This window comes from Triplophysa dalaica, chromosome 14, assembly GCF_015846415.1.
Source record: "Triplophysa dalaica isolate WHDGS20190420 chromosome 14, ASM1584641v1, whole genome shotgun sequence".
Classification (NCBI taxonomy): domain Eukaryota; kingdom Metazoa; phylum Chordata; class Actinopteri; order Cypriniformes; family Nemacheilidae; genus Triplophysa; species Triplophysa dalaica.
Genome location: NC_079555.1, coordinates 22,676,272 through 22,701,903, shown reverse-complemented (window position 1 = coordinate 22,701,903; position 25,632 = coordinate 22,676,272). Strand labels below are relative to the sequence as shown.

The window sequence follows — 25,632 nt, the reverse complement described above, 5'->3', positions numbered from 1 at the left end:
CTCTCTATCACAATAATTTACCATGAATTTTCTGTAGCTCAGTGGTAAGAGCAAGTTTGTGGGTTTGATCCCAGGGGATTGCAAATACCTATGTAAAATGTATAGGATAAAGCAATGTAAGTCGCTTTGGATAAAAGCGTCTGCCAAATGCCTAAATGTAAATGAAATATACATTAGGATACATTTTTTTAGGCAAGCCATCTTGGTGACAGTGGCAAGAACCCAAAACTTCAGTGATTTAATAACTAAAAAAAAAAACCCATGTGAAAAGCAGAGTCAGCCTGTGACACGCTACAACTGCAATCCATAAGTTTTGGGTTTGAAAAGGAAAACTTATAATAAGTTATAAATAATTTGATTAATAATGATAATATTTAATAATGATTTAAAAATGTTTGAGTCTGATGTTGTGGTTAATGTCTAGCGGCTGAGGAATATTTTTAACAGAGGATGAGAATCTGGCTGGGGAGGCAGACCATGAGGAGATGAAAGACAGACAGACTGACAATTGAACACAAAACAACTGTTTTCATGGGAAGTTCTTAATGCAGTCTAACAATCCCTTCAAGGCTCAGCACTATTCTATGTTCAAAATGGGTCTTAAATTTAGATTTAAACCGATAGTGTATGTCTGAGTCCCGGACAGAGATCGAGCACCCGGACTCGAAGTTTGGGTGCTAGATAGGCAAATCAGTGGTCTTTGTCTGTTTCTCAATGGACTTTACAATGATTTGATTATTTTATGTGCGTGTCTTGTGTGGCCAATTTGAAAATAAAAGAACATGCTGATATGATGTTAAGGTGCGTGTTACAGATTCAAAAAAGGTGTAATGCAGGAAGAGCTCATAGTGTAGACCAACAGCCATAGATCTGAGAACATGGGTTATGATGAGACCGAGCATTAATCTACCATCAGTCTTTGAGAGATGACGTCAATACGGTTCACTCACTTTAGTTGTTCACATGTGAACTGCGGCAATAAGAAACCCCTCTACTGTGTGTTTTAGAAGTTTATACTTATATATGACTAAGATCATTTCTTAATTGCAAATCAGAAACGACTCTATTATAGCTTAGCTAACTGTTTTGGTTATGGCAGATCCTTCGACTGAAAAGAGGAACACTTTTGTGTAGATAAAGAACTTTTTATCTTTCCCTTTTTACTTGATGTGACATGTAGAGACTTTATCCAAAAAATCATTTTGTTAAAAAATATTTTTGCTGTGTAAGCTTGATTTATTTTCCTTTAAACTTCTGCTTTGCTTACTATGTGTAAAGACTAAATGTGTTTTTGTTGCTGTCGTTTTGTTCATCCCATATCCTTCATCTCTAAATGAAATAAAGATATTTTATCAATGTATTTGACCTCTGTTCCATTGCATCAATGGGCTTACTAACCTCTCGGCCGTCCGTTTCTGTAACTCACACGGGAGAGATAGGATTTAGCAGCAAAAATGTATTAGATGAAGATTCCATTATTTTATTCTTAAAATGACATTTCTTATAAAACAATCATGGCGACAAAGCTAGAGTAGATAAGCACAGACAATATATGTTTCAAAAGGTCACTTAACTAAAATCATGTAATTGAAAACGTATAATGTCGTAAGCTGTAGCAAAGCCTTCATTTCGTTTCAAGTCAACTGCAGCTGAGCTGGATTGTCGTAATTCACCAGCTCATTGATATAAAATCTATCATTATCATCATGTGGTAAACATCGGATGGAATCAAATCTAGCCACAGAATTGACACACGTGACACACAATACACAACAGGAGGACATCAGCAGATGCACATATGCCAGAGAGGAGAAAAGAGATGCCGAGTTTCAGATACGCATGTTTACCACCAAATGGCAATGAATTTCCCATTGAAGAGTTTCAAACATTTCAAACATAATTTACACGTTTGACCAACACTGTGAAGAAACAATGAAACACACTCCTATGGACAGAGAGGACAGCACAGAATGATCTTATAACAGATGTCGTTGATCCTCTGACTGAAATAAGACTGACCAAACACCTGTGTGTGTGTGTAATGAAGAAGAGACTACAGAGACGAGCAGAAGCTGATGTGATCTTCAGTTAACGCTCTGCACTGGAAAGAGTCTACTGTCGAACTTCAACGTAATTGGCTGGGAAGAGTCCATACCCTCCGCGACACACCCCTCGCCACCAGCCCTCGTCGATCATTTCTATGTTGGTGATGATGTCATCAGGGTCAAAGGAAATCTCATCATCCCCAGCTGTAGAACACATCACATCATTATTGACATTGATCCTCCTGTGTTTATTTTACATTCACGTTGTGACTCTGAAACTTGATGTTGTGTACACAGATCTGAAGATCAAGTGTAACACCGGGCACAGTGATTCTCTTAGTGTTGCAGACAATCCTGTGTATGAATTCCACCCATGGTCTGTATTCTGATTAAAGATAAACTGACACTCTAAACATACTGCAGAACCATTCAGACGAACACATAACATGCTCAATAAACACAATCATGGGGAACAGGAACTTGAAACAGCTGCTGATCATGAACACAAAGGCAAATAAAAAAAGACTTTTCATCACAGATCGTGTCCAAATCAATCTGATATCGTGGAGACTGAACCGGAACATCCACATACAGACTCTTCTCACGCGAAACATTAAGATACATTCATTCATGTAAAACGGTTCTCCTACTCGCTTTTATTTCCATTTATTATGGACACCACTCTCTTGGAGACAATGTATAATGTCAGCCTTATTTATAAAGTGCATTTGGTCAGAGATTCTCATCCCCCACCTGCCGCTTACTAAAAAACTCAATACAAAACTCTATTTCAACCCAATGAAATATTGAGGAGCTTGATATTAACTGGAAAAGTGTTTATTCAGTATACAAATGGACAATTAAAAGAAATCTCTGAGGCCTCCTACAGACATGAGCACACAGATAAAGAACAGCAGCAGGTACGACAGAACATATAACAGAGCTCCCAACTCAAGCTGATGATGAAACCTTCACTTACCAGCCTGATAGTCATACAGAGCCACAGCAGTCACGCCAAGATCTTCTCCATAATCATCTGTACAACAAACACACATGTGACTGCATGTCTGGATGTATAATGCGTGTCAAACACACACATGTTGACAGACATACACATACCTGAGGTGTGGTACTGATGGTTCGGCTCAGAGTTCTGGTACAAGTCTTCCTCTGTTGCTTCTACTGAAGAGGGTTCCAGCTCATACACACTGGCAGTGTTCTCCACAGTCTCACTGACACACTCCTCCTTACACAAAACAAGCATGAAGCCCAACATCAGTCTGTGTGTGTGTGCTTGATCCTCGACAATCAGCTGGATGTTTGTGTTGTTGTCGTGCAGTACCTTCAGTTTGTCCCGTGCCTCCTCCTGCTCCTGCTTTTCTTTGGCGTGGCGTCTAGCACGCTCTTCTTCAGCTTTCTTCTGATCCTCCTCTTCTTTCTGTTTTGCGATGTTCTCGAAGCGTGCTTTAATGCTGCTGGTACCGCTGCAAGCTAAAAGAAGCACACAGCCAGTCACTGATGCGTGCCATATCGTCAGTCAACATGTGAACACACATGAACATTTTTCTGACCTGCTTCTACAGGTCGTGTCTTCTGATACGACACGCCTGGCTTCTCCACCTCCTCAAATGTGCCTGCGCTCTGATCACACAAACAAATTTCATCATCTATTCAGTCTAGGTCATATATGATGTTGGTGGAGGGTCACAGGAACATGTGGACATTAAATCGTGGTCTAATCATGAAGTTAAAGAAATAAAGTACCTTGTCCATTCGGTCCTTTTGCACACCATACTTCCCTCCAAATCCCTTGGAGTAATCTGACAGAGACAAATGAAGTGACAATCACAGTTCACACTCACTCACTCACTGCATAACCAGAAATAATTCAATGATGTTCATGTCATGTATCAAAAGAGAATGCGTTCACAACAGGCGTTTTTACCTTTCTGAGATTCATGTAGCTGCAGTTTTTCCTGGTGATCCCAACCAACTGCAGACTTGTCTTGACGGTCCGTCTGAACACCAAACTTTCCTCCAAAACCCTTCACATAGTCTGACACAAGAAAGACAAGATGCGAGTTTGTGACAGCCAAATCATTTTCATATAGATTTTGCAAAATTCGAAGGATTCAATTTGATTTAATTTACAAAATCAAATTAAATTCTGGTGTATTCAAAATAAATTGAGCTACATTTCATGCACTCAAAAGCAACTTAGTTTAATAATACAATTCAGTTACTTTTGAAGAATACACAGTCACCAACAGTGATCTTTCCACAGGGTTTTGGTGACATAACATGCTAATTAGCATACAGTACTGTATTACAATACAATTAAAATAAACCCAATAAAGCCGCTGTGATTGACATATTTCTCATTTTCATATTCATGTTTCTGTTGACAGACAAAGGAATAATTACAGACGAATGTTCATTAGGGCTGTGGATGTCACATCGCGATTCACATTAATTATACCCGTGTAGGAAGATTCTGAAACCGCAAAGGCTTCGATTCTGTTTTTTATGCACAGCTCTTGTGTGAACTACTTCTTTTTGATCATTAGGAAGTACTGCTCAATCTAAATTCAATACAAGATGGAGTCGTTTATAAGCTGCATTTGTAAAAGCAACACTCGTCAAACATCATCATTATAAATATACTTTATCATCATGACAATACCTGGAAAGGATCGTGATAAAATATGCCTTTTGGCATTTCCCTGAACTACGGCCGTTTCTCAATACGTGTTCTTCAGCAGACTTGCGTCCTTGTGTTCTCACTCTGTCATCAATAACTGTCTAAGTCGGGTTCCAATACTCAAGAACATAAGGACAGAGAACGCATGAAAGTTCCGGGATGTGTTCTTGATATCGAGGATGCATCGAATGCAGACTTGTGTGAAGTCCAAGAAGTTTTAGCTCACTGAACAGAGCAGATGGCTTCAGAAACAATCCTTGATCAGGAAAGCAAGATTTCAAGTTTTTTTTCGAAAGGATTCAAGTCGGTTGTAAACACTGCAACGCGTATATGTGACGCAATGGTGGGGTCTTTGTGTGTGACAGAAAACAGTTATATTTGTAGCAATTTTCAAAGATACAAATTAAAAAAATCATGTGTCATCAAACCAAGGTCAGAAAATACGTAAATTCGTATTGGTATTCAAATGTTATCTTCCAGTGCGATTCACAATCTACCAGATAGAGCTTATGTATGGCAAACCCTGAACTAAGAGTTTTCACTGCACGCAAGGTCAGGTTCTCTTCCAGGTTATCAAAATGTGAACAGCATGATGAAGAATACGAATTTTTATTAATCCACGAATCCAACACTTAATGTTCTGGTTCAATGACAATTTGCGGTCAAGATAAAAAAAAAGTTAAGATAAAGTCAAATTAAGTTCACCTGTGATAGATCTGGATAGAAACATACATTGTTTCTTGTTTATTTCATTTTATTATTCTATTTCATTTATCACATTTATTACAATATTCATCATATGTATTCATTCCTTTATTTTATTATTCACTTCTATTCATATCATGTGCTCTTTATTTTCCTGTTGTTTAACCTGGGAGTTGTATTGTGTCTTATGCTGATATGAGTATCCGTTGGTCTCCATCTCAAGGTTCATAATAATGTCATGAGACAATGTTTTGATACTGTAATCTTGAATGTTAAAAACACATATTGAATCTGTTTCTAGTCAGACGAAGTTTGACAGAGCTTGACTGAGCATCAACGCACAACTGAGATTATTCAATAAATCATTTGTCTGTCTATTTAACATCACTTCGTCTCCTGCCTGCTGTTCTTCCCTTCAGCTCTATATCTCCCTGTTGTTTGGGTTAAAGGATTGACTCACAACGGAGTTGATATCTCAAGGTGTAATTTGTTCCTGACGGAGAGAGATTTAGTGAACCTGGACTCAAAGTTTAGATCTATAAGATCTACAAGCCATATCTCATAGTTGGATCTATCACCTGTAAAGGTTAGAGTGCATTTTAGGTACATTCAGAAATATATATATGTGTGAGTTGTGAATGTCACTTTACCCAGAGTCATTTTACCAGTCAAAAAAATTTACCAGTGTATTTGTCTCTTCAGTTCATGATGTGTGTGTTGGCACAGCCAGTGGCGAGCTAGAGTTTTCTATATGGCCAAGGCTACCTGAGGTGGTCCACAGACCGTGACAGAAAATGTGTGTGTAACCCTGACCTGGCATCGAATTATAAATAAATAAATCCTATGATTGCTGATTAGAGATACAAATGATAAATTACTTCCCAGAGTCTGTGGCAAATGCATACAAAGCAATTGCACAACGTAATGAGATTATTGTCATCCTAAATCTATGTCGATTGAATAAATGATAAAATATAAATAATGAAAATGTTTGAAAACATAGTTAAACCCTGATAACTTGTTTAATTTAACACCAGAGATGTCTTTAAACTGATGTGGATCAGAACAGCATATATCTGATAAAACACACACTCATTCCATAGGACAACAAGATTAAAACTAAATTATTGATGGTGCTTATTGCCCTTGATGTTTTCGTCATTACTTTCAGATATTAGAATACATTCACTTTTACACGCTACAAAACAAGCGGAGCAGCATTATTTATGATGATTATGAATTATTTCATTGCTGTTTTGATTCTCTAAGGAACATAAAAATCACTTGTTCAAACAGGTAATATATAGAAAACAACATCGTTAAAACACTCAATGGCTTCAGGTTATAAAGTAAAGAGTCTAATGAATCTCTTTCTTACATCGGACCTGTTTGCGGTTGTTAATGATAAACTTTGCGAGCGTGGAGCACTTCAGCAGAGTTATTCTTCACCAGTGAATCATACAAACGCCTCTGATTGGCCAGTATAATCATAACATGAAGTTGATGTTGGCTGTAATGCTCAAAGCTGTAGCAGAGCAAAGACGCTGTCACCCACATTCATTCAATTTCACCTCATCTTATTTACATTGTGACTGTCGTAGCTAGATTTTATTATGCAGGGACTGTTTTTCCTCTTGTCTTGAAATTGGAGAGAGTTTTCTTCGCCTTTTGTCATTTTTTTAAAGCGTCTGTAAATTTCTGACCCTGACGTAAACAATGTATGTGGAGCCTAACGTTGACTTACAGAATGAAAAGTTGTATAGGAATCCTAAAGAAAGGCAAAAGAGTGAAACTTATTTAAAAACAATGCTTCCTTGTCTATTTCTAAAGTTTGTATGAAGTACACCTGCTTAGAATGTTAAAAGAAATAGAGGGTCTCTCTCTCCCAACACTGTTTAAATGTAGCAAAGGTTAGAAAATGCTGGAAAAAATGTTACATTTACACAACATTTAAAAGTGTCACGTTAGAAAGTAGGTAGATAACACTTCAATGGTTTGGTTCAACAAAAAGTGTCTGACTTGAACTTGAAGAGGCTAGAAAGCATATACATTTCAATATTCCATTTGATTAGCAAATTGCAGCAATCCAAATTTGGTTCTTTCTATCTGTCGTCAGTTTTGAAAAAGAAAATCTCTGATTTCTGGAAGATAGTGATAAACATTAACTCGCTTGACTTTCATCTGCACTGCAGTGACATCACATGCAAGCATTGCCGCCAAACATCAAAATAAAAGCTTTGTTCAACAAGAGGTGAAATCTGATGTCAATCACCATAAGTAGCAATCAACTTTTGGGGTGACACCCAGGGTGGAAAATTGGATGTCAGGGGTGTTCGAGTGCCACTTTGGACACCCCTCTGGCTCGTCCACTGAGGACAGCACCAAGCACATCAAGAAGAAAACATCTAAATCACTTTGGGAGATGCATGCACAGTAGGGTTGTCACGATACTGGAATTTCTAACTTCGATACAATACCTTGAAAAATAATGATAATCGATTTCATGGGGAAAAATGTAGCGTTTAAGGCCCTAAAATTGATTTTGATTCAAACTTCAACGGAACAAGACTAGACAATCAGGTATATTTTACATGATGAATTCATTGTTAATTAAATATTTAAAGAGTACGTAGCATGAGATCATGAAAATGACATTTCATGCAGTCTGTTATGTTGCCGTGTTTGAAAGTAAGCAGTCTGCCAAATTGTAAGTCCGAAGGTGAATAAATAACAAAGTTATTTGCTTGTAAAAATGGGAGTCGAGTCTGAATCACACAAACAAGATGTGGAATAGTTCATATGCGTATCTACGTCACTATACATAGTCCCCGCCTACGTTTTGCTGACACTGCCGCGAAAATGTATCTCTCCTCCCCCAAACACTGTCGCTCGCTCGTGATGCGTGTGTATCAGGTCTAGAACCTCTGTGTCTGTGTGACACTAAGTCTGTCTTATTTCAACTACCAAAGGAAGAACGTCTGAGGGAAAAACGGTTACAATTCATTTTTCCAATGATATCAAAGGAGTATAACCCCAGGGTTGTACTGTTCGCGTGTCATTTCACCAAAGATTGGTTTAATAATCTTGCCGCGTTCACTGCAGTGTATGTGAAACGACAATCCTTGAAAGAGGGGCAATACCAACTCTATTTGGACCTGTTAGCTGCACCGAATCACAACCTGTAAGTGTGACTTTTGATTTTTGAATGTACCGTTATTTCTGGGGTGTTACAGTTTGTTGATCTTGCTATTAACTTTCATAAATGAAAGTGTGGGAACAAAAGATGTATTCTATCTAAAAGCAAATGCTCACCCAGACCTGCCTGAAACGCCTCGTGTAACCACACCCCCACAAATCTACATCAGTTCGTGGTAGCATTTGACTAAGACCGCCCAAATGTATACACAAGTAAGGTGGGCGTACTTGTAAATCTCATCGTATCGTCACTGCCGCAGCCATGTCGTGGAGACGCTGTGTGTTTCGTTACGAAAAGAAAAAAAGACTCTTTGTTTGGCGTGCGTAAAGATGAGACAACTAAAAACAAACGGTTACATTTTATTTACAACACTGTTCCAGAAAAGTACAATCTGAATGTTCAAATTGGGGTCATTCCAACAATTACAACTTCGCTGGCACTTCAGATTCACAGCCTGTAATAGTATTTTCATTGCATAAGACTTTGTTACGGAGTAACGTGAGCGGAGCAAAGAGGAGATACAAACATGCACAGTGCGTGGTAAATACAGCGTTTTTCCAACCTTAAATCGTGTACACACATTAGATTACTAAACAAACTAAAACAAACTAAACTACATTATCTAAAACAAACCATAATATTAGATTTAGCCGTGTCATATGACCCCTTTAATTTTATATGCGGCTTTGAGTGTACTGATGTCTGTGACACAATCGCCTGCAACACTAGACCCTGTCTATCAACTACAGGCATTGTTGGCACTGGAAACACGAGCCAGATCAGGGTTTGCTATCCACAACTGAACACTGAACTGAAGACCACTGGGTAGATGGATGAGTCATCGTGGTTACTGGTAATCACAAGTTTCTTTCATTCATGCGTTTCAAACACTTGCAAGTTCAAACTTTCGATCGATTTTGCAAACTGCTCTTTTGACATATGAGAGCGCAGCCGATTACACTTAAAACATGGTCACAGCTTATATCTGTTTTGTGTCTATATACTTTTAAATACACACAATGTTATGTCAAAGGCACATGAGATTCACATAAACTAAAAACACAGACTGTATGTGTGTCAGTATATTGGATTAGTGCATTAAAGAGACAGTAGCCGAAAAACCTAGTCTTGAAAATCCCCACGGGACACATTTGTATTAGGACTGTGGATCATGATCCTGCTGAAAAAACAACTTTGGTATCAAGCGGCAACGTGAAGCACCCTAGTGGCCATTTTGTGATATGTGCCATGTTGAGAGATATAAGAGAAATTGCTTACATGGACCTTGCTTTTGAGACATCATCCTCAAAAATAATAATGGAGTTGTCCTTGAGGCCTCTGCTTCTCTGGGTTAAACAGTGACTAGTATATTCTGTGATGTAAAACTCATTCTGCTATACTTCAACATCTGAAAGTTTTTTTCTTCTAAAGAATATGCCATGATTGTGTTTGTTGGTAAAATAGTTGAGGAACAGCAGGTGTTTTAGTGACAACATGTTGTTCTCAGGTTTGGGCTGAAAGGTTTATTATGTAGACACTCATCATTCAGTCAGAATATCAAAACACAGCACATGGGTTAGGACAAACAGAAAGCCATTGGAGCTGATAAAAAGAGTGGATAACATATGTGACACAAACCTTTCTGAGATTCGTGTTTCTCAGTCTTGGCCTGATACTCAAAGCCCACAGCACTCTTGTCCACTTTATCAGTTTCCACTCCAAACTTGCCACCAAAGCCTTTGGCATAATCTAAAGACAAATGTAATTGAAGAGTTGAGTCCAAAATCATGTTTTGAAATGCGTTAACATGTTTTATTGTATTAGTTAGCTGTATTTTTGGAGTTATTCTGGCTTAGATCAAAACACACCAACTGCAGTTTGATTGACATTAGTTGGAATGCACAATAGAAAACATGATTTTTGAAAGCTTTCATTTAAGCAATCAGGAATTTGTGAGGAGTGTTGAAGCTGAAACAAACCTTTCTGGGACTCGTGCTTTTCAGTTTTACCCTGGTAATCAAAGCCAACCGCACTCTGATCTACACGATCTGCCTGCACGCCATAGCGGCCCCCAAACCCAGTGGAGTAATCTGTCACAGGAACACACATAAAGCACAGGTCAGAGACAGACAGACAGAGAGAGAAAGAAAATGTAGTTAGTGTGGGACAGTAAAATGAACAATACTAGGGGTGTAATGATACACTCAGCTCACGATTCGATACGCATCTCGATGCTGGGTTCACGTATTTCTCAATATTTTGAACAAAATTAAAAAATGAAACTGAAATTCAAATAACATTTATTTTCTAAATATTAACAATTTAGTAACTTTTTTCTTGTACATACAATTTAACAAAGAATTTTAACATTTTGAGGCTTAACTGAAATTAGGATTTAATATCAGTGTCAATTTTGACAGCAAATTTTGATTTAGTTTTAGTCCCTTGACTAAAATGCAATATAGTTTTAGTCATCCAAATTTATCATAGTCTAGTTTATAGTCATATTTTAGACTACTTTTAGTCTACGAAATCTGCATTATATTAGTCTACTAAAATCTCTGTATTAACATCTAATATCTATAGTATAATATCTATACTGTTTTGATATAATTTACTTTACCTTAGAATTAAATTAAACCAGGTCATTACCTTTATTTTTCAGAAAAGTTCAGTAACTACTGGATTTGCCTTGTCGCAACACTGAGAATATTAGACCATGAACATCATATACTAGTTCATTAAGTGTAACTTTGACTCAATTGACTCGTTCGTGAAGGGCGTATTCATTCAGTACGTTCAACCAATGAAACGCTCTGATAGAGCTCACACTCAAATACCCATACACTTGTTACACCCATAAACAATACTGTAGTGAGGAAGGCGGTCCGAGAGCTGTGAGGCAAGGCTGGTGGCGTGAGTGACAGTTGGAATCAACTGTGTGCACACCGGTCCCGCATATCTCACTGAGGAGTTCGGGAGCATAAGACGAGCGACGGGAATATGGATGAGAGAGGACCGGGCCCGGACATGTGTTTATGTTCTTGTGGCCCGCAGTCGACCGTGAGGTGGCTGCCGGCCTTTATCCGTATTATTGTTTGTTTATTTTTGCCGGTTCCCGCTTCCTTTCTTCCCTACTGTGAACGTAGCTACAAATACATTTTAGGAAACACACAAAAATATAAACTAAGAAAGAAGAGAAAGACTTTGTAGTTCGGTTCTTTTGGTCCGACCAAAAAAAGAAAAGAAAATTTAGTACTGGTCTCTTAGCATTCAGACTGGCATTTTAACAGCGACACTAAAGATATCGAACCCAGCAGCTTAAGTATAAAGTCGCAACGTAATTGGACCGCTTTCATGATTTCGATTTTAAAACAGAACTTATTGGCGGGGTAACAGATTTCCGAATTACGCTATAGACAACAGAGTCACATGGTGTACGGTGCACAGGACGGACATTAGCCGGGCCGAGTGCTGACAAGAAATAGGACACACTGCCTTTAACGGACATCCAAAACTTTGCTTTGAGGTGGGTTACACATGCTCAGTGTATGCCTGCACATATCAGGGTCTTTTTAGCAAGACCTCATGAAGTGTTTAAAGTTCGTTTTAATCAAACCAAACATGGCACATGTGAACAAACCCTTAGAATGGGACACAAGCCAACATCAATCTCTACATGAATTCTATCTCATCTTCTATATTATTAGTAGCTTATTCGGTTTCTTTTCAATCTGTTTTATGTAGATGTGATGATACATAATGAAAGGGTTATGTTCAAAAGGCAGACAAAATTAATACATTCCTTCCAGAGACCTCCAATTGTGTTAGCTTGGTTTTTCCTGTAGCAAGGGTTAAAAATATTTGTCATTTATAAATGGGACAAAAATGTACATGTTGGGAAAATGTCACAAATCATCATCATCATCATGGTCCTCCTGCACATGAGCATCACCCTCAGGTTAGTTCATGTAAATTGTGATTTCTTTTCACCTGGATTTTTTAAAATAGTCGTTGTAACTTGTCCTTTGGCAGAAGAGCACAGGAAGTGAAGTGTAGCGTTAGACTGTAACACTGCATCTCCAGAGCTTATAATGAACAAAACATTATAGTTATCGTGGGTTGATGTGGATGCTTACAGTTGAAAGAAAAAGTATGTGAACCCTTTGGGCTTACTTGGATTTCTTCATAAATTGGTCATAAAATGTGTTCTGATCTTCATCTAAGTCACAACAATAGAGAAACACAGTCTGCTTAAACTAATACCGCACAAACATTATAGGTTTTCATGTTTTTATTGAACACAACATGTAAACATTCATAGTGCATGGTGGAAAAAGTATATGAACCTTTGGGTTTAATAACTGGTTGACCCTCCTTTGGCAGCAATAACGTCAACCAAACGTTTCCTATAGTTGCAGATCAGACCTGCACAACGGTCAGGAGAAATTTTGGACCATTCCTCCTTACAAAAGTGTTTCAGTTCAGCAATATTCTTGGGATGTCTGGTGTGAATCGCTCTCTTGAGGTCATGCCACAGCATCTCGGGTTGAGGTCAGGACTCTGACTGGGCCACTCCAGAAGGCGTATTTTCTTCTGTTGAAGTCATTCTGTTGTTGATTTACTTCTATGCTTTGGGTCGTTGTCCTGTTGCATCGTCCATCCTCTGTTAAGCTTCAGTTGGCGGACAGATGGTCTTAAGTTTTCCTGCAAAATGTCTTGATAAACTTTGGAATTCATTTTTCCATCGATGACAGTAATCCGTCCAGGGCCTGAGGCAGCAAAGCAGCCCCAAACCATGATGCCCCCTCCACCATATTTCACAGTTGGGATGAGGTTTTGATGTTGGTGTGCTGTGCCTTTTGTTCTCCACACATAGCGTTGTGTGTTCTTTCCAAACAACTCAATTTTGGTTTCATCTGTCCACAGAATGTTTTGCCAGTAGTGCTGTGGAACATCCAGGTGCTCTTTTGCAAACTTCAAACGTGCTGCAATCTTTTTTTTGGACAGCAGTGGCTTCCTCCGTGGTGTCCTCCCATGAAGTCCATTCTTGTTGAATTTTTTCCTTATTGTAGATTTGTCAACAAAAATGTTAGCATGTGCCAGAGATTTCTGTAAGTGTTTAGCTGACTCTAGGATTCTTCTTCACCTCATTGAGCATTCTGCGCTGTGCTCTTGCAGTCATCTTTACAGGACGACCACGCCTAGGGAGTGTAGCAACAGTGCTGAACTTTCTCCATTTGTAGACAATCTGTCTTACCGTGGACACATGGACATCAAGGCTTTTAGATATACTTTTGTAGCCCTTTCCAGCTTCATGTAAGTCAACAATTCTTGATCGTAGGTCTTCTGAGAGCTCTTTTGTGCGAGGCATGGTTCACATCAGACAACGCTTCTTCAGAACAGCAAACTCAAAACTGGTGTGTGTTTTTTATTGGACAGGCCAGCTTTAATCAACACATCCAATCTCATCACATTGATTGGACCTCAGGTTGGCTGACTCCTGGCTCCAATTAGCTCTTGGAGAAGTCATTAGCCTAGGGTTTCACATACTTTTTCCACCCTACACTATGAATGTTTGCATGTTGTGTTCAATAAAAACATGAAAACGTATAATGTTTGTGCGGTATTAGTTTAAGCAGACTGTGTTTCTCTATTGTTGTGACTTCGATGAAGATCAGAACACATTTTTATGACCAATTTATGAAGAAATCCAAGTAAGCCCAAAGGGTTCACATACTTTTTCTTTCAACTGTATATAGTTGTAGTTATTCTCATAGTGTGAACAGTCCGTCGCCACAGAAGATCTGCTTGTCCTGGTAGAGCTTTCTCACAAGCGTTCTTATCTACTTCTACATCATTGGAGTGATAGTCACTAATATACCGAAACACTGTACCTCTATGACTATAGCAGTATCAGAGACGCACGCCTAACACTCTGTACAGATATGATGGGTTCACACAAAACACCAACAATCCCGTTTTACGCTCTTTTTTACTCGTGGGAAAAGTTTGTTATTTTGGTGTGAGTGACCCCTTCTGACAAATATTTTCAACCTTCGTGGAAGACGAGATTGACACTCGTTCATGGCAATTGCGCTGCCCGATTCGCGAGTTTGCGTCTTCGCATTGACTTAGTATTTAATTTACCCGTGCAAAATGCTTTTTTCGCATTTGTTGTGAACCCAGTGTTCGTGTTAAATCAATGACTGTGTGTTATATACTGAAACAACAGTTATTCCATGTTCAATGTTTTGACAGAAGAGGAATTATTCATCTTGTTTAAGCTCTTAAAACTCAGTACTCCTGACAGCCTGACAGGTTTTTGAAGGTGAAAACATGCCGTGTGCTTGTCTCCTAATATAAGTTATAATTGTGTAAGATTAGTCAACCAATATTATTACTGCATGAACAAGTGTCCAAAACCAGGAGTGATGTTCTCCATGGGATATAGAGTGATGATCAGTGTTCATGTCATGAGTGAACTTGCACATACGACCAGTGAAGAATATACGCTGGAGAATAAATGAAGCTTGTTCTACAGTAAAGAAACTTCACCTTTTTGTGATGCATGTTTTTCAGTTTTCCCAGCGTATTCAAAGCCCACAGCAGACTGCAGAAAAGGAAGAGATTTCAGTATCGTGAGAGGAATCTGACCCTGAAGCACTGAAGGACTGAAGGACTGAAGCACTGAAGATGTACCTGGTCCACACGATCAGCTTCCACTCCAAATTTTCCACCGAAACCCTTAGATGTGTCAGTCTGGGAGCAATGTTTGGATAGTTTGCTCTGATACTCGTGGCCCACAGCTGACTGTTGGGATAAACACATAAAACACATAATCCTGTCCACTTTTCAGAGTTATTAAATTCTCAGGCTCTCTCGTCTGAAAAAATGCAAGTGATGAGCTGTCAAAGAAAAGAGACTGACAGCTGTGATCATTTATATATTATACTGTGATCTTGTAAAATTTACAAATACAACAAAAGTAGCCTTCTATAAACACAAGAAAAAAAAGACGTTTATTATAAAGACAAAATATGCATCCCAGCATTAAAGTCCATCATTGTATCACTCTTTAAACTCTTTGGACATCAAAACCGCTGTGATTGAGAACTGTTTTCCTGTGATGATAATTGAATCATGCCTATCTTGAATTCAGGTGATTCAGATGTCTTCTCAAACATGACATTAATGTAAGACAGGTTTTGAGAGTCATCTGTCTTAGTTTTTCTGGCATGTTCTGCAGTGTTGGCTTAAGTAAGTCCCCATCTCCCTTCTTTGGCCGAGCTCGTCTGAGAGTCAGATAGTTTTGTTTGTCATATCAATACGTTAGGCTGGATAGAGTAGGTGTTGTAATTAGAGGTCAACCGATATGCGTTTTTCAGGGCCGATACAAATTATTTCCATGTTAATTAGACCGATAACCGATATTTTGAACCGATATATCTATGGTGTAAAAACGTAAATTTATATAAAAATTAAGAACACAGGTTCTGAAACATTTTGAATTCTGACTGAGAAATCTTAATCATAACACTTATATTAATAATAACAAAAGAAAGAAGGGAGCACCCAGCAGAATTCTGTGAACATTTGATCTGATGACTTAGACATTGCATACAATACTAGAACTAGAACTATTCATATTCATTGCTCATCATTGGATTAACTAGCACAATTTGAATTTATATAATAAGTGTAAATAATTGAATAGCCTTCATAGCTTTATTGTGTAGGGTGTTGAAAAGACTGCAAATGTTTTGAAGTGACGCTATAACATTAAAAGCATATTTGAGGCACACTTAGTTAGTACATTAGCCTATTCCTTGAATGTATTGTCGGAAAGACAGGCATTTAATCACACTCATGTGTGTCTCTGAACATTTATGTGTATAAATAAATTGCGAAAAATAACTCTAACATTTGTCGCGAGCAGCTTGAGATGCGGAGTCTGTGTGTGTCCGCGCGTGCATGAGAGCGCTCTGACTGAAGGCCGATGATTCCGCAGCCTACGGCGTTGATTGGCCAGACTCGTGACTTAGTCTCAACAAATCAGAGGGGCAGTGGGCTGGCATTACTCTAGGCAACAAACTAGAGTGACGTGTTCTGACTGCTTTCACTAAATCCTTGGCTGCATCAGAGCCAAATAGCGCATTTCAAAATGAAATGACTTTATCGGCAAATCGGCTTTGAAAATGACCGATATCGATTATCAGCTAAATCCTTAATATCGACGCCGATAATCGGCTAGTTTCGACAATCGGTCGACCACTAGTTTTAATGTTAAAACCAAAAATAAACTAGCTTGCCTACCTTTTCCCAGAGACAAAGACACATTACACTGCCCTACTGAGATACCGGTGGTTTGTATTTAGACTGTATGATTGGACTAAGTTCCTTCAGCATGTGGAACAGACCAGATATCTCATAAATACGTCTGTGGGGAGCGAGATTTGTGGGAATCCGGTAATCAAACGCCGCATTGTCTATGTTTTGGATCCCAGCTGATACTAGCTCTTCTGGTTTGCGTGTTGACCGGTTTCCTTACAAACTACTGTCAACTGCTGATAGGGAAAGTTATTCCTCTCACACAGGCGCAGAATGAAAGTGCTGCTTGGCCGTAAGGTTTCGACCATGCTCTTGGTGTGTCAGGGTAATACTCAACTTCAGCTGACCTCAGAGTCTGATTTCAATCTGCAGTAGTTCATGGCGTGGCTCGGTGTATGCTCTCTCTAACCTCACCTTATCCATGCGATCCTGCTGCAATCCAAACTTTCCACCGTAACCATGAGATGCTTTGGGCATGGTGTCCAGCTCCTTCTGCTTTATGTCACAGTGTTCTGACGCCACTCTCTCACGTAAACTATGAATGCTGAGAAATGACACAAACACATTCAGTGTCCCGTCTTTCTTTAAACTACATCATCCATTAATCCAAAGTGGCAAACTGAAGAGAGAAATTAAAAGGTGTGTGTGTAAAGAAAGGTGGTGGTTCACTAACTTGATGTGTCCCTGATGACCGGAGCCAACAACAGTCTTGGCACCCCATCTCTGCTCCTTCTCTGACACGTCGTTCTGAAATAAGTTAAATTCATGAATCTCTCAGACAGCTGCTCTCATTCACTTAAACAAGCGGTAATATAGTACAGATCCTGCAAGCACGTTTCATACGATTGAAATGAATGTGTTGTGTTTCACCGAACATCCAGCATTATGGTAGGAGGGTATTTACATGAATCACGCACATTTGCAGTTTACTGTAATTTAATCTTCAAAAAGCATGTCTTAAACCTTGAGTTTATTAGCGCTATTCTTGGTAGATTGTGTTGGTCATTATGGGAATGAGATATTCAGGCTTTATTTAAATCACACTCTCACGTTAATTTGCATTATAATCAAGACTGTGACGAGAGTCAGGGAGACGGGTCCCTGTGATTCAATGGTTCCATGATGTCCAGTAAAAATTTAGCTGGACCAGAAATAATTAGAATGAACGGCCAGACCGGGTCAGAAGAGAAAATGTACAGTGATGAGTCCTGCTCTTACTTCAGCTGGATTGTCATAATAGTGGAACGGTCAGACTCCTGGGAAGAAGCCATTAATGAGACCCTTGAAAGGGAGAAGCTTTACAGGAATCATTTTTAAAACTGAATTTATTTAATGACTTTACTCGGTCTGGGACATTATGTACGCGGCAGGTAATGACATGCATGTGACAACACAAAACAAAAGAACAAGGCGGCATGTGCCTTTGTACTATTTTCAAAGTCTTATTTAGTTTTGCCAAATTATGCAAGTACAGATTTACAATTTCAGTATTTATACACTGGCAAAAAGTTGGTTTGATGTTGGATGTTCGATAGTCCGAATTTAGGCACAGTCTCCAAAGTTACACAGGCTTCAGATTAATATACACATTTCTAACTTCAATAGCATTTCAAGGGAATGACTTACAGTCACAAAACCATCTGTACAGTGTTCATGTGAGTCTCAGGTATAATGCACACCACTGTATTTCAGTTGCCCATGATGACTTTGTGTCATCACATTTAGAGAGTTATTAATGTATTTTCATATGCTTCGCTTTCTTGAATAAACCATATTTATCATTTTTGTTAATCATTCATTTGGTTTGTAAAACATACCGCATTTGTATGTTTTTTTGATGGCTAGATAGTTCCAGAGCCACGTGCTACTTTGGGTAAAGAATGATTTAAATGTGAATCAAAATGTGAATTTAATTTTATACTTAATTGTTTAATGTTTTTTGTCTTACAGTTTTTATTCATTTAAGCATTAATTTTTGGTCTCAAATACCAGTGAAATGCTCACACTCTCAAGCCCTGCGAGTGAATTTTTCTACTTTATGCAAAAGTGTTACTCCTGTAAAAGTGAACTTGAGTCAGATGTGTTGTGTGACAGGATCTAGTCTGACTGGAAAAGCAATCAAGAAAACCCAGAAGTATTGTTGAACTGCACTGGACTGTTTGAAAGTTTTGTATTAGTGGTTGTTACTTGTCACGGATTCTACTATTCTGCTATTCTACTGTTCTTCTCATCTCATGTCTCTAAAGATGTGAGACTGTGTTTGTCACCTCAAAGTCAGGGTCGGTCTCCCAGTCGTCTCCATTATCTTCAACAACAGAAACTGACTGACCAGCGGCTGCCTTCCACATCTGAAAACAAAACACACGCACATCTCAACAGACCGTTTTACACACACTTGTTGGGTGAGCAGACATCTTAAAACAATCCTTTAAAAAATAAATGTCCTGGCATCACAACTTACGCTCAAAGACTATTTGCTTGTGCTTGTGTTCCTCTTCAAAGGCAGATAAACTACAATTGAAGGCAGTTGTGATGTTCACTGAGATGTCCATGCACAACAATGAGAGTGAATCAGTGAATGATTTGTTTAAATGCAGGGCTCTAGAGTGCGACCAATTTAGTCGCATATGCAACCTTATTTTTCCAATGGTGCGACTTAAAATTACCAGCCGTTCGAAGGGAAAAAAGTCCCCGCAATTCTGAAAGTCTTCATATGATTCATCAACAGACACACATCAGGCACATATCATGGTCTAAACCAATCAGCGATAGTGTAGGCGGACACCCCCTCTGATTGGCCGTGGTCCAGATATTCCTGCACGTGTGTGTACCAGAGGTCGCTGAAAATTCTCGAAAAATCTGAAGGCCGTCCGTCATTTTGTCGGATCACAATGAGGGCAATTTGTAAATCCCCGTTTCCCTTCAGCGTGATTTCCTCGCGAAGCGACCTGCGTGTTTTCACCCGTCATTGTTACGGACTAGACATATGATGTGTTCCGGGAAAACCCATCGATATCACGCTGGGACGCGGGAAAGACAGTTCACCTATCCTATACTGAATGTAATATAATCATTTAGTTCCAAGTTTCTTTTGAGTTTGGTGCTAGCTAACTTTATTTACTTGTATGTGGTAAAATAAAGACTTATAAAAAAATGAGGTCTGTCAAATAATGGCCAGGGGCACAAATACAGCCTTTTGTAAAGAGGGCAATTCATGAGGATTGTGAAGAGTGACGGGTTATATTTGTGCGAGATCTTTTCATAGCCAATATATAACTTGACATTTGTAAAATTACAACTGTATAAAATAACAAATACAATGTTTCTTTGCATTTATTTTAGATTTCTTTGGCTCGTGGTTCATAAGTAGGGTACTTATAACTGGATGACCATGGTCGTCACCGACCACAGAAGACTATTTTTTACCCAGAAAAAACCCTCCCTGTTAAAATCTGGTTGGATTCGTCCCGTCTTACAAGTAGACAGTGCATAGATAATAAAACAAGCGTTAAAGCGTCACTATGAAGCGGTCTATAGACCAATTTGGATTTGACATCACGGTTGCGTCACTGCCAGTTGTGTGTGCATACTGGTTGCAGAAAAACAGTAGAAACACCATATCTTGATTCTTCACATTGTAGCCAATTTCTGAAGTTTGATCCAGAGGTTAAAAGGTGTCCGTAGGCCTTTTACTTTTTTGCACTACTATTTTAGTTTCCGGTTTTAGTTTGTTTGCCCAAAGTTAAGATTACAGTTAGGGTCATTTTCCATTTTCACTAGTTGTATAGTCAAATATTATATTTATTTAGATGTATAATCATAAATTGTGGCGGTGTGACAGCAGATTGCATTACATTACATTTAGTTAACACTTACCAGTCAAATGGTTGTAAATAACCAAGCTGCTCCGAGTGGGATTCCAACCTAAAACAGGCAGTGAGTTCTTGAACCACAAGGCCACAGTCTCACATAAGTAAAAGGGTATTTGTGGAGTGAAGTTTCCCTGCACATACCTCACCAGCTGGTCTCCATTACACATGGATAATTAATGCATTAATATCATAGTTATTCATAATTGCGTCATGATGCAAGAACGTGTTCACATGTCAAGTTTTTGAGCTCTGGTCTGGCGCCCCTCTGGTCATTTCGTGCCCTAGGAAACGGCCTATGCCGCATATGCCATGGCAGGCCCTGGTTTTGTATATCTCTGTAATATAGAACAATAAACATCTTTTTCATCCATTAAGTTTGAAGCATCATCGATGTCCAATTTCCCCTTGTATATTGAAATGTTTCAATGAATATCCTAAATATGCAGATAGTCGACTTGTGGCTTAAATGACTGACTACAAGAATGTCTAGTGGGGAAGGGAGCAGCCCAACATCATCTCATACTGACTTCTGCTAAACACCCAACACACTTGAGTAGTATCAGCACTGTAGTTTTCTTTTCAAAACCATAGATTGGCCGCCAATATATGCTGAAATCAACAAGATTACACTTTCTACACTAAAAACACAAATTATGTTTAACTAATAAAATAAGGGGGAAACGTTTCATATTCCAGAAATATGTGTACACTACCCTTTATGACAATGAATCAATTGTTTTACTAAATAATTAAACGGTAACTGTGGTAAACACTATTTTAACCATAGTTCAACCCAGGTTTTTGAAGTAAAATCATCGTTACTTCACTTTTACTATAATAAAGCATGATTATTTTCCCCACACAAACTCTTCCATATACAGGACAGGGCCCATGGAAAATGTGTTTTCAATCAAGCATCACAAACTATGCATCATTTAAAAGATAAAACACTCGTTTATGTTAAGAACTTGTTTTCAATAATTTGCGGCGATTATATAAGAAATGAATGTAGAGTCATAGATGTTTCCAAGGACATAATAATAGTGTTTTTTGACATTTTACATGGGGGATGTATGCATGCTCTCTGTCCCATACGCAACAACTTTTGTATTATCTGAAATCACTTTCATGACGACAACGAGTTGAGATTTCTGTTGAAGTGCAGCGATGTTTGTATTTTCAAGGGATGTGAGTAAAACCCACAGAAAGAAGAGCTCGAGTGATGGCTTTTATCGTCTCGTCTCGGTTCTGTCAGTAAATAAAGCAGGTAAGTCATGTCGTTATACTTACGGTTAAGTGTTTAGTAGTGAGATTTCTCCTGATCCGTCAGTAAACGAGGCGTTAAGAGAGAAGAGTCTTGATGATGATGATTTTAACAAGAAAGATTTCCTGCTCTTCCCTGCCGCAGACTTCCGGCTCCAACCCGACTGTACCACCTGCTCTGGGAAGAGGGGGGACTACCGGGAATTTCAACATCCTTATTGTTACTTATGCCTTTTATTTATAACGATTAAAAATATATATCCACTCGTTTAAAATCTAGGCTCACTGAATAAAGCGGTCTGTTGGATATCTCGGGAAAGTTTCAGAATTCGTGTCTGTCAGGAACCCCCTCTATGTAATAAAGTAATCCGGGACAAACTATTAAACACGTCCACGAGAGCCATGTCGTGATTCTTTCAAACCATCACCATTTACCCATAGAAATATAAGTGTCATTTATAAAATCCGATTTAAAAACGAATGACTTCCACAAAAACGTTAGAAGAAAGCAGTTTCTCTTTATTTACCTGTTAATACAGAATAAAACCAATTACAAATTATTTCATTTTGTATGTGAAACATGTGTTAGTGTGTCTACCCTAAGAAAAAGAAGGCTTATAAATATGATTAATTAACAAAGATGAATTATTGATAATTATCAACAGCACAACGAATCCGATATTCTGACCATATGATATCAAATCTTCATATGTTTCCGTCTTTCAGTCCCTTTTTGCAAGAGCAACCAAAACTAAACACTTTTATCACTCTCATAGAAAGAGACACTCGACAAGTTGTGATCGGGCATTTTCTGAAGACCCGCTAACAATTTATGCTTCCCACAACATTCCCCTAACGTTAGTTTTTAATATAATATATTTCTAACCATTTTCATTTACTGTGAAAGTCTTCGGTGTGGACCGAATTAAATTAATGAATAAATAAATAAATAATACAATCGTTTTTTTCTTGTGAGGGGGATATTTGCCATATTAATTTGTTGATAAATATATAAAAGCAAGGACAGTGCATATAGTAAGGTGACCAGACGTGCCCGTTTTCCTGGGACTGTCCCGATTTTTTTGTGTTCTGTGGCCGACTGAAGCTTCAGCTGCCCCGGAAATGTCCCCGTTTTACAAAACAAACCGAAAATACACTGAAAAAAGCAGACCAACATCCTGCGGAGTACCAGAGCAACCATGTAGTGATTATTTACACCAGCAGAGGGGGCTGTAAGAAACACTTATTACTTTGTCGCGCACCGCTTAGCGATGAAGAATACGTCGAGACATGAGAAAGCGTCAAGTTATCAAATATCAAGAAGGCTTCAACACTGTCAATCATAAAATCTTGCTGAAAAAATTATGCAGTTTTCCTCAGATGCACTTAAAATGGATTGAGTCTGACCTCAGTGACTGTTCCCAGCATGTCAGAGTCAAATTCAGGACCTTTGTGGTTCTCACTTTATATAAATGACCTTCCGTCAGTCTGTCCAGATGTTTCTGTGCAGACGTATGCTGATGACACCGTTGTCTATGTTCATGGTAATAATATCTCTCAGGTGGCTGAGAATCTCACTAACTCCATGGTTAATATTACAGCTTCTGCCTGCAGCTGAAAACATCAAAACAGTACCAATGTTTTTCATCAAGTCCAATAATAACTTTACTTTATATCTCTGTAAAGGCTGCTTTATATCTGCGTGATGTTCCACTCAGTTGCAGCTCCAACAGAAAGGTGCTTTGGCCAAATACACTTTTCCTAAAGGGAATGATACAATCTCCCCTCGCTGCACCTTTGGATATGCTGTGATCCGCTGTTCAGATGTTAACAAACTGCTGGAGAGGAGGGGATGAGAAACCATCAATCATTTTATAAAACAAGACATAGATTTGAATATTTGACCATGTTTTCTAAGTAATCTGTGGTTTTGAAATATTGGAAAATGATAAAAAAATGCTTGGTTTCTTATCCAGAATTTTGACAGTTTGTTTTTAAAGTAATTGCAGACGGTTCAGAGATGTGACACTAGCTTGTGACCAAACAGGTAAACAATGAGTGAGTGCGTGAACATTTTTGCTGCCTGTGGATATTTGATGATGTGTCTAAAGTTACTGAGGGTGAATTTGATTGGATTACAGACCCTTTTTAAGTGCGATTTAAATGACAACTTTCAATCAATTTAAACCCCAAAATATTTGTATTTTCCCCCTCTTCTCCAGCAGTTTGTTAACATCTGAACAGCGGATCACAGCATATCCAAAGGTGCAGTTTGTTAACATCTGAACCAGGGACGTGCACAGGGGGGTAGCTCAGGTTGCCCGGGCAACTGCCCATATGCCCTTCTCGACTCACGTTGCCCTTCCGAGGTGGAAAAAAATAAAAAAATAAATCGTACAATGGATGCAGAATTTCACGTAGGCCTAGATAAAAAAACAACGCAAAGCCTCATTCACTTCAATATTCAGTCACCGAAAATGACAGTCAGTAGGGGAAGTGCAAACTCTGTTTACATGGCTGCAGCGCTGCACGCGACCGGCACCTGAGCTGAGCAACGTTGTCAGAAAAGGTGAGTTTGTGATGTATAACAAAAGAACGATCATCATCATCAAGTTTTGTGAAATGAAATAAAATCTTCCTAAATCCACGCTGAGTTTGCCATGTTTAGCCTAAACTATAAGACATATATAGGCTACTATTTTAGAAGTTAGATAGTTAGTTTCTCACATTTCGTTTTAGCAAGAAGAATGAATGATTGAAGTAATGCATCACATTAATTATTTTATCCAAAAAGGTTAAATGCCTAAATGCTATCACTATTTTGGGTATTGTTTGAAGCCAAGATGCCCACTGAAAAGAGGCGGATTTAGGAGAGAGAAAATTCAGGGAGGCAGCAAAGAGCAGCACATCTATACGACAGCGTTTTAGTACCACGTAAAAAAAAAAGATTTCGAGAATAAAGTCGAAATGTTACGAGATTAAAGTCGAAATGTTACGAGATTAAAGTCGAAATGTTACGAGATTAAAGTCGAAATGTTAAGAGATTAAAGTCGAAATGTTAAGAGATTAAAGTCGAAATGTTAAGAGATTAAAGTCGAAATGTTAAGAGATTAAAGTCGAAATGTTAAGAGATTAAAGTCGAAATGTTACGAGATTTAAGTCGAAATGTTACGAGATTAAAGTCGAAATGTTACGAGATTAAAGTCGAAATGTTACGAGATTAAAGTCGAAATGTTACGAAAATAAAGTCGAAATGTTACGAGATCTGGTTGCATCAAGCTTATAAAAGCCACAATCCTTAAGGATTTATAAAAAAAATTACAAATGTGAACTAAAGAGGTTTTAAAAATGACTGCTGGTGTTTGCAAGGCCTTCCGAACTAACTCACTGGTTCAGAAGACGTGCTTAAACATAATTTAAACTCTTAAAATACAACATTCACGTAAACAAAATACGTTTTACGACGAGTTTATTCTCGTAACATTTCGACTTTAATCTCATAACATTTCGACTTTATTC

General features: G+C 38.4%; 1 protein-coding gene across 4 annotated transcripts; it reads right to left on the bottom strand.

Moving 5' to 3' along the window:
* Window positions 1-1,459: 1,459 nt before the first annotated feature.
* On the bottom strand, window positions 1,460-22,277 carry LOC130435498 (src substrate cortactin-like). 4 transcript variants are annotated; one of them, XM_056766177.1, is made up of 17 exons: window positions 22,141-22,271; window positions 20,992-21,185; window positions 20,855-20,902; window positions 19,246-19,326; window positions 17,652-17,725; window positions 17,393-17,522; window positions 15,350-15,460; window positions 15,206-15,260; window positions 10,627-10,737; window positions 10,286-10,396; window positions 3,991-4,101; window positions 3,810-3,865; window positions 3,617-3,686; window positions 3,388-3,536; window positions 3,165-3,291; window positions 3,025-3,081; window positions 1,460-2,249 (listed from the first exon to the last, which is right to left on the bottom strand). In XM_056766177.1, the coding sequence occupies exons 4-17, from the start codon at window positions 19,324-19,326 to the stop codon at window positions 2,113-2,115; spliced, it is 1,380 nt and encodes a 459-aa protein (XP_056622155.1). In that variant the 5' UTR covers window positions 20,855-20,902; window positions 20,992-21,185; window positions 22,141-22,271; the 3' UTR covers window positions 1,460-2,112. The 4 variants fall into 4 exon arrangements, with proteins under 4 accessions (XP_056622155.1, XP_056622156.1, XP_056622154.1 ...); XM_056766178.1 differs by having other exon boundaries at window positions 20,855-21,185; XM_056766176.1 differs by lacking the exons at window positions 20,855-20,902; window positions 20,992-21,185 and having other exon boundaries at window positions 22,141-22,277.
* Window positions 22,278-25,632: the final 3,355 nt, after the last annotated feature.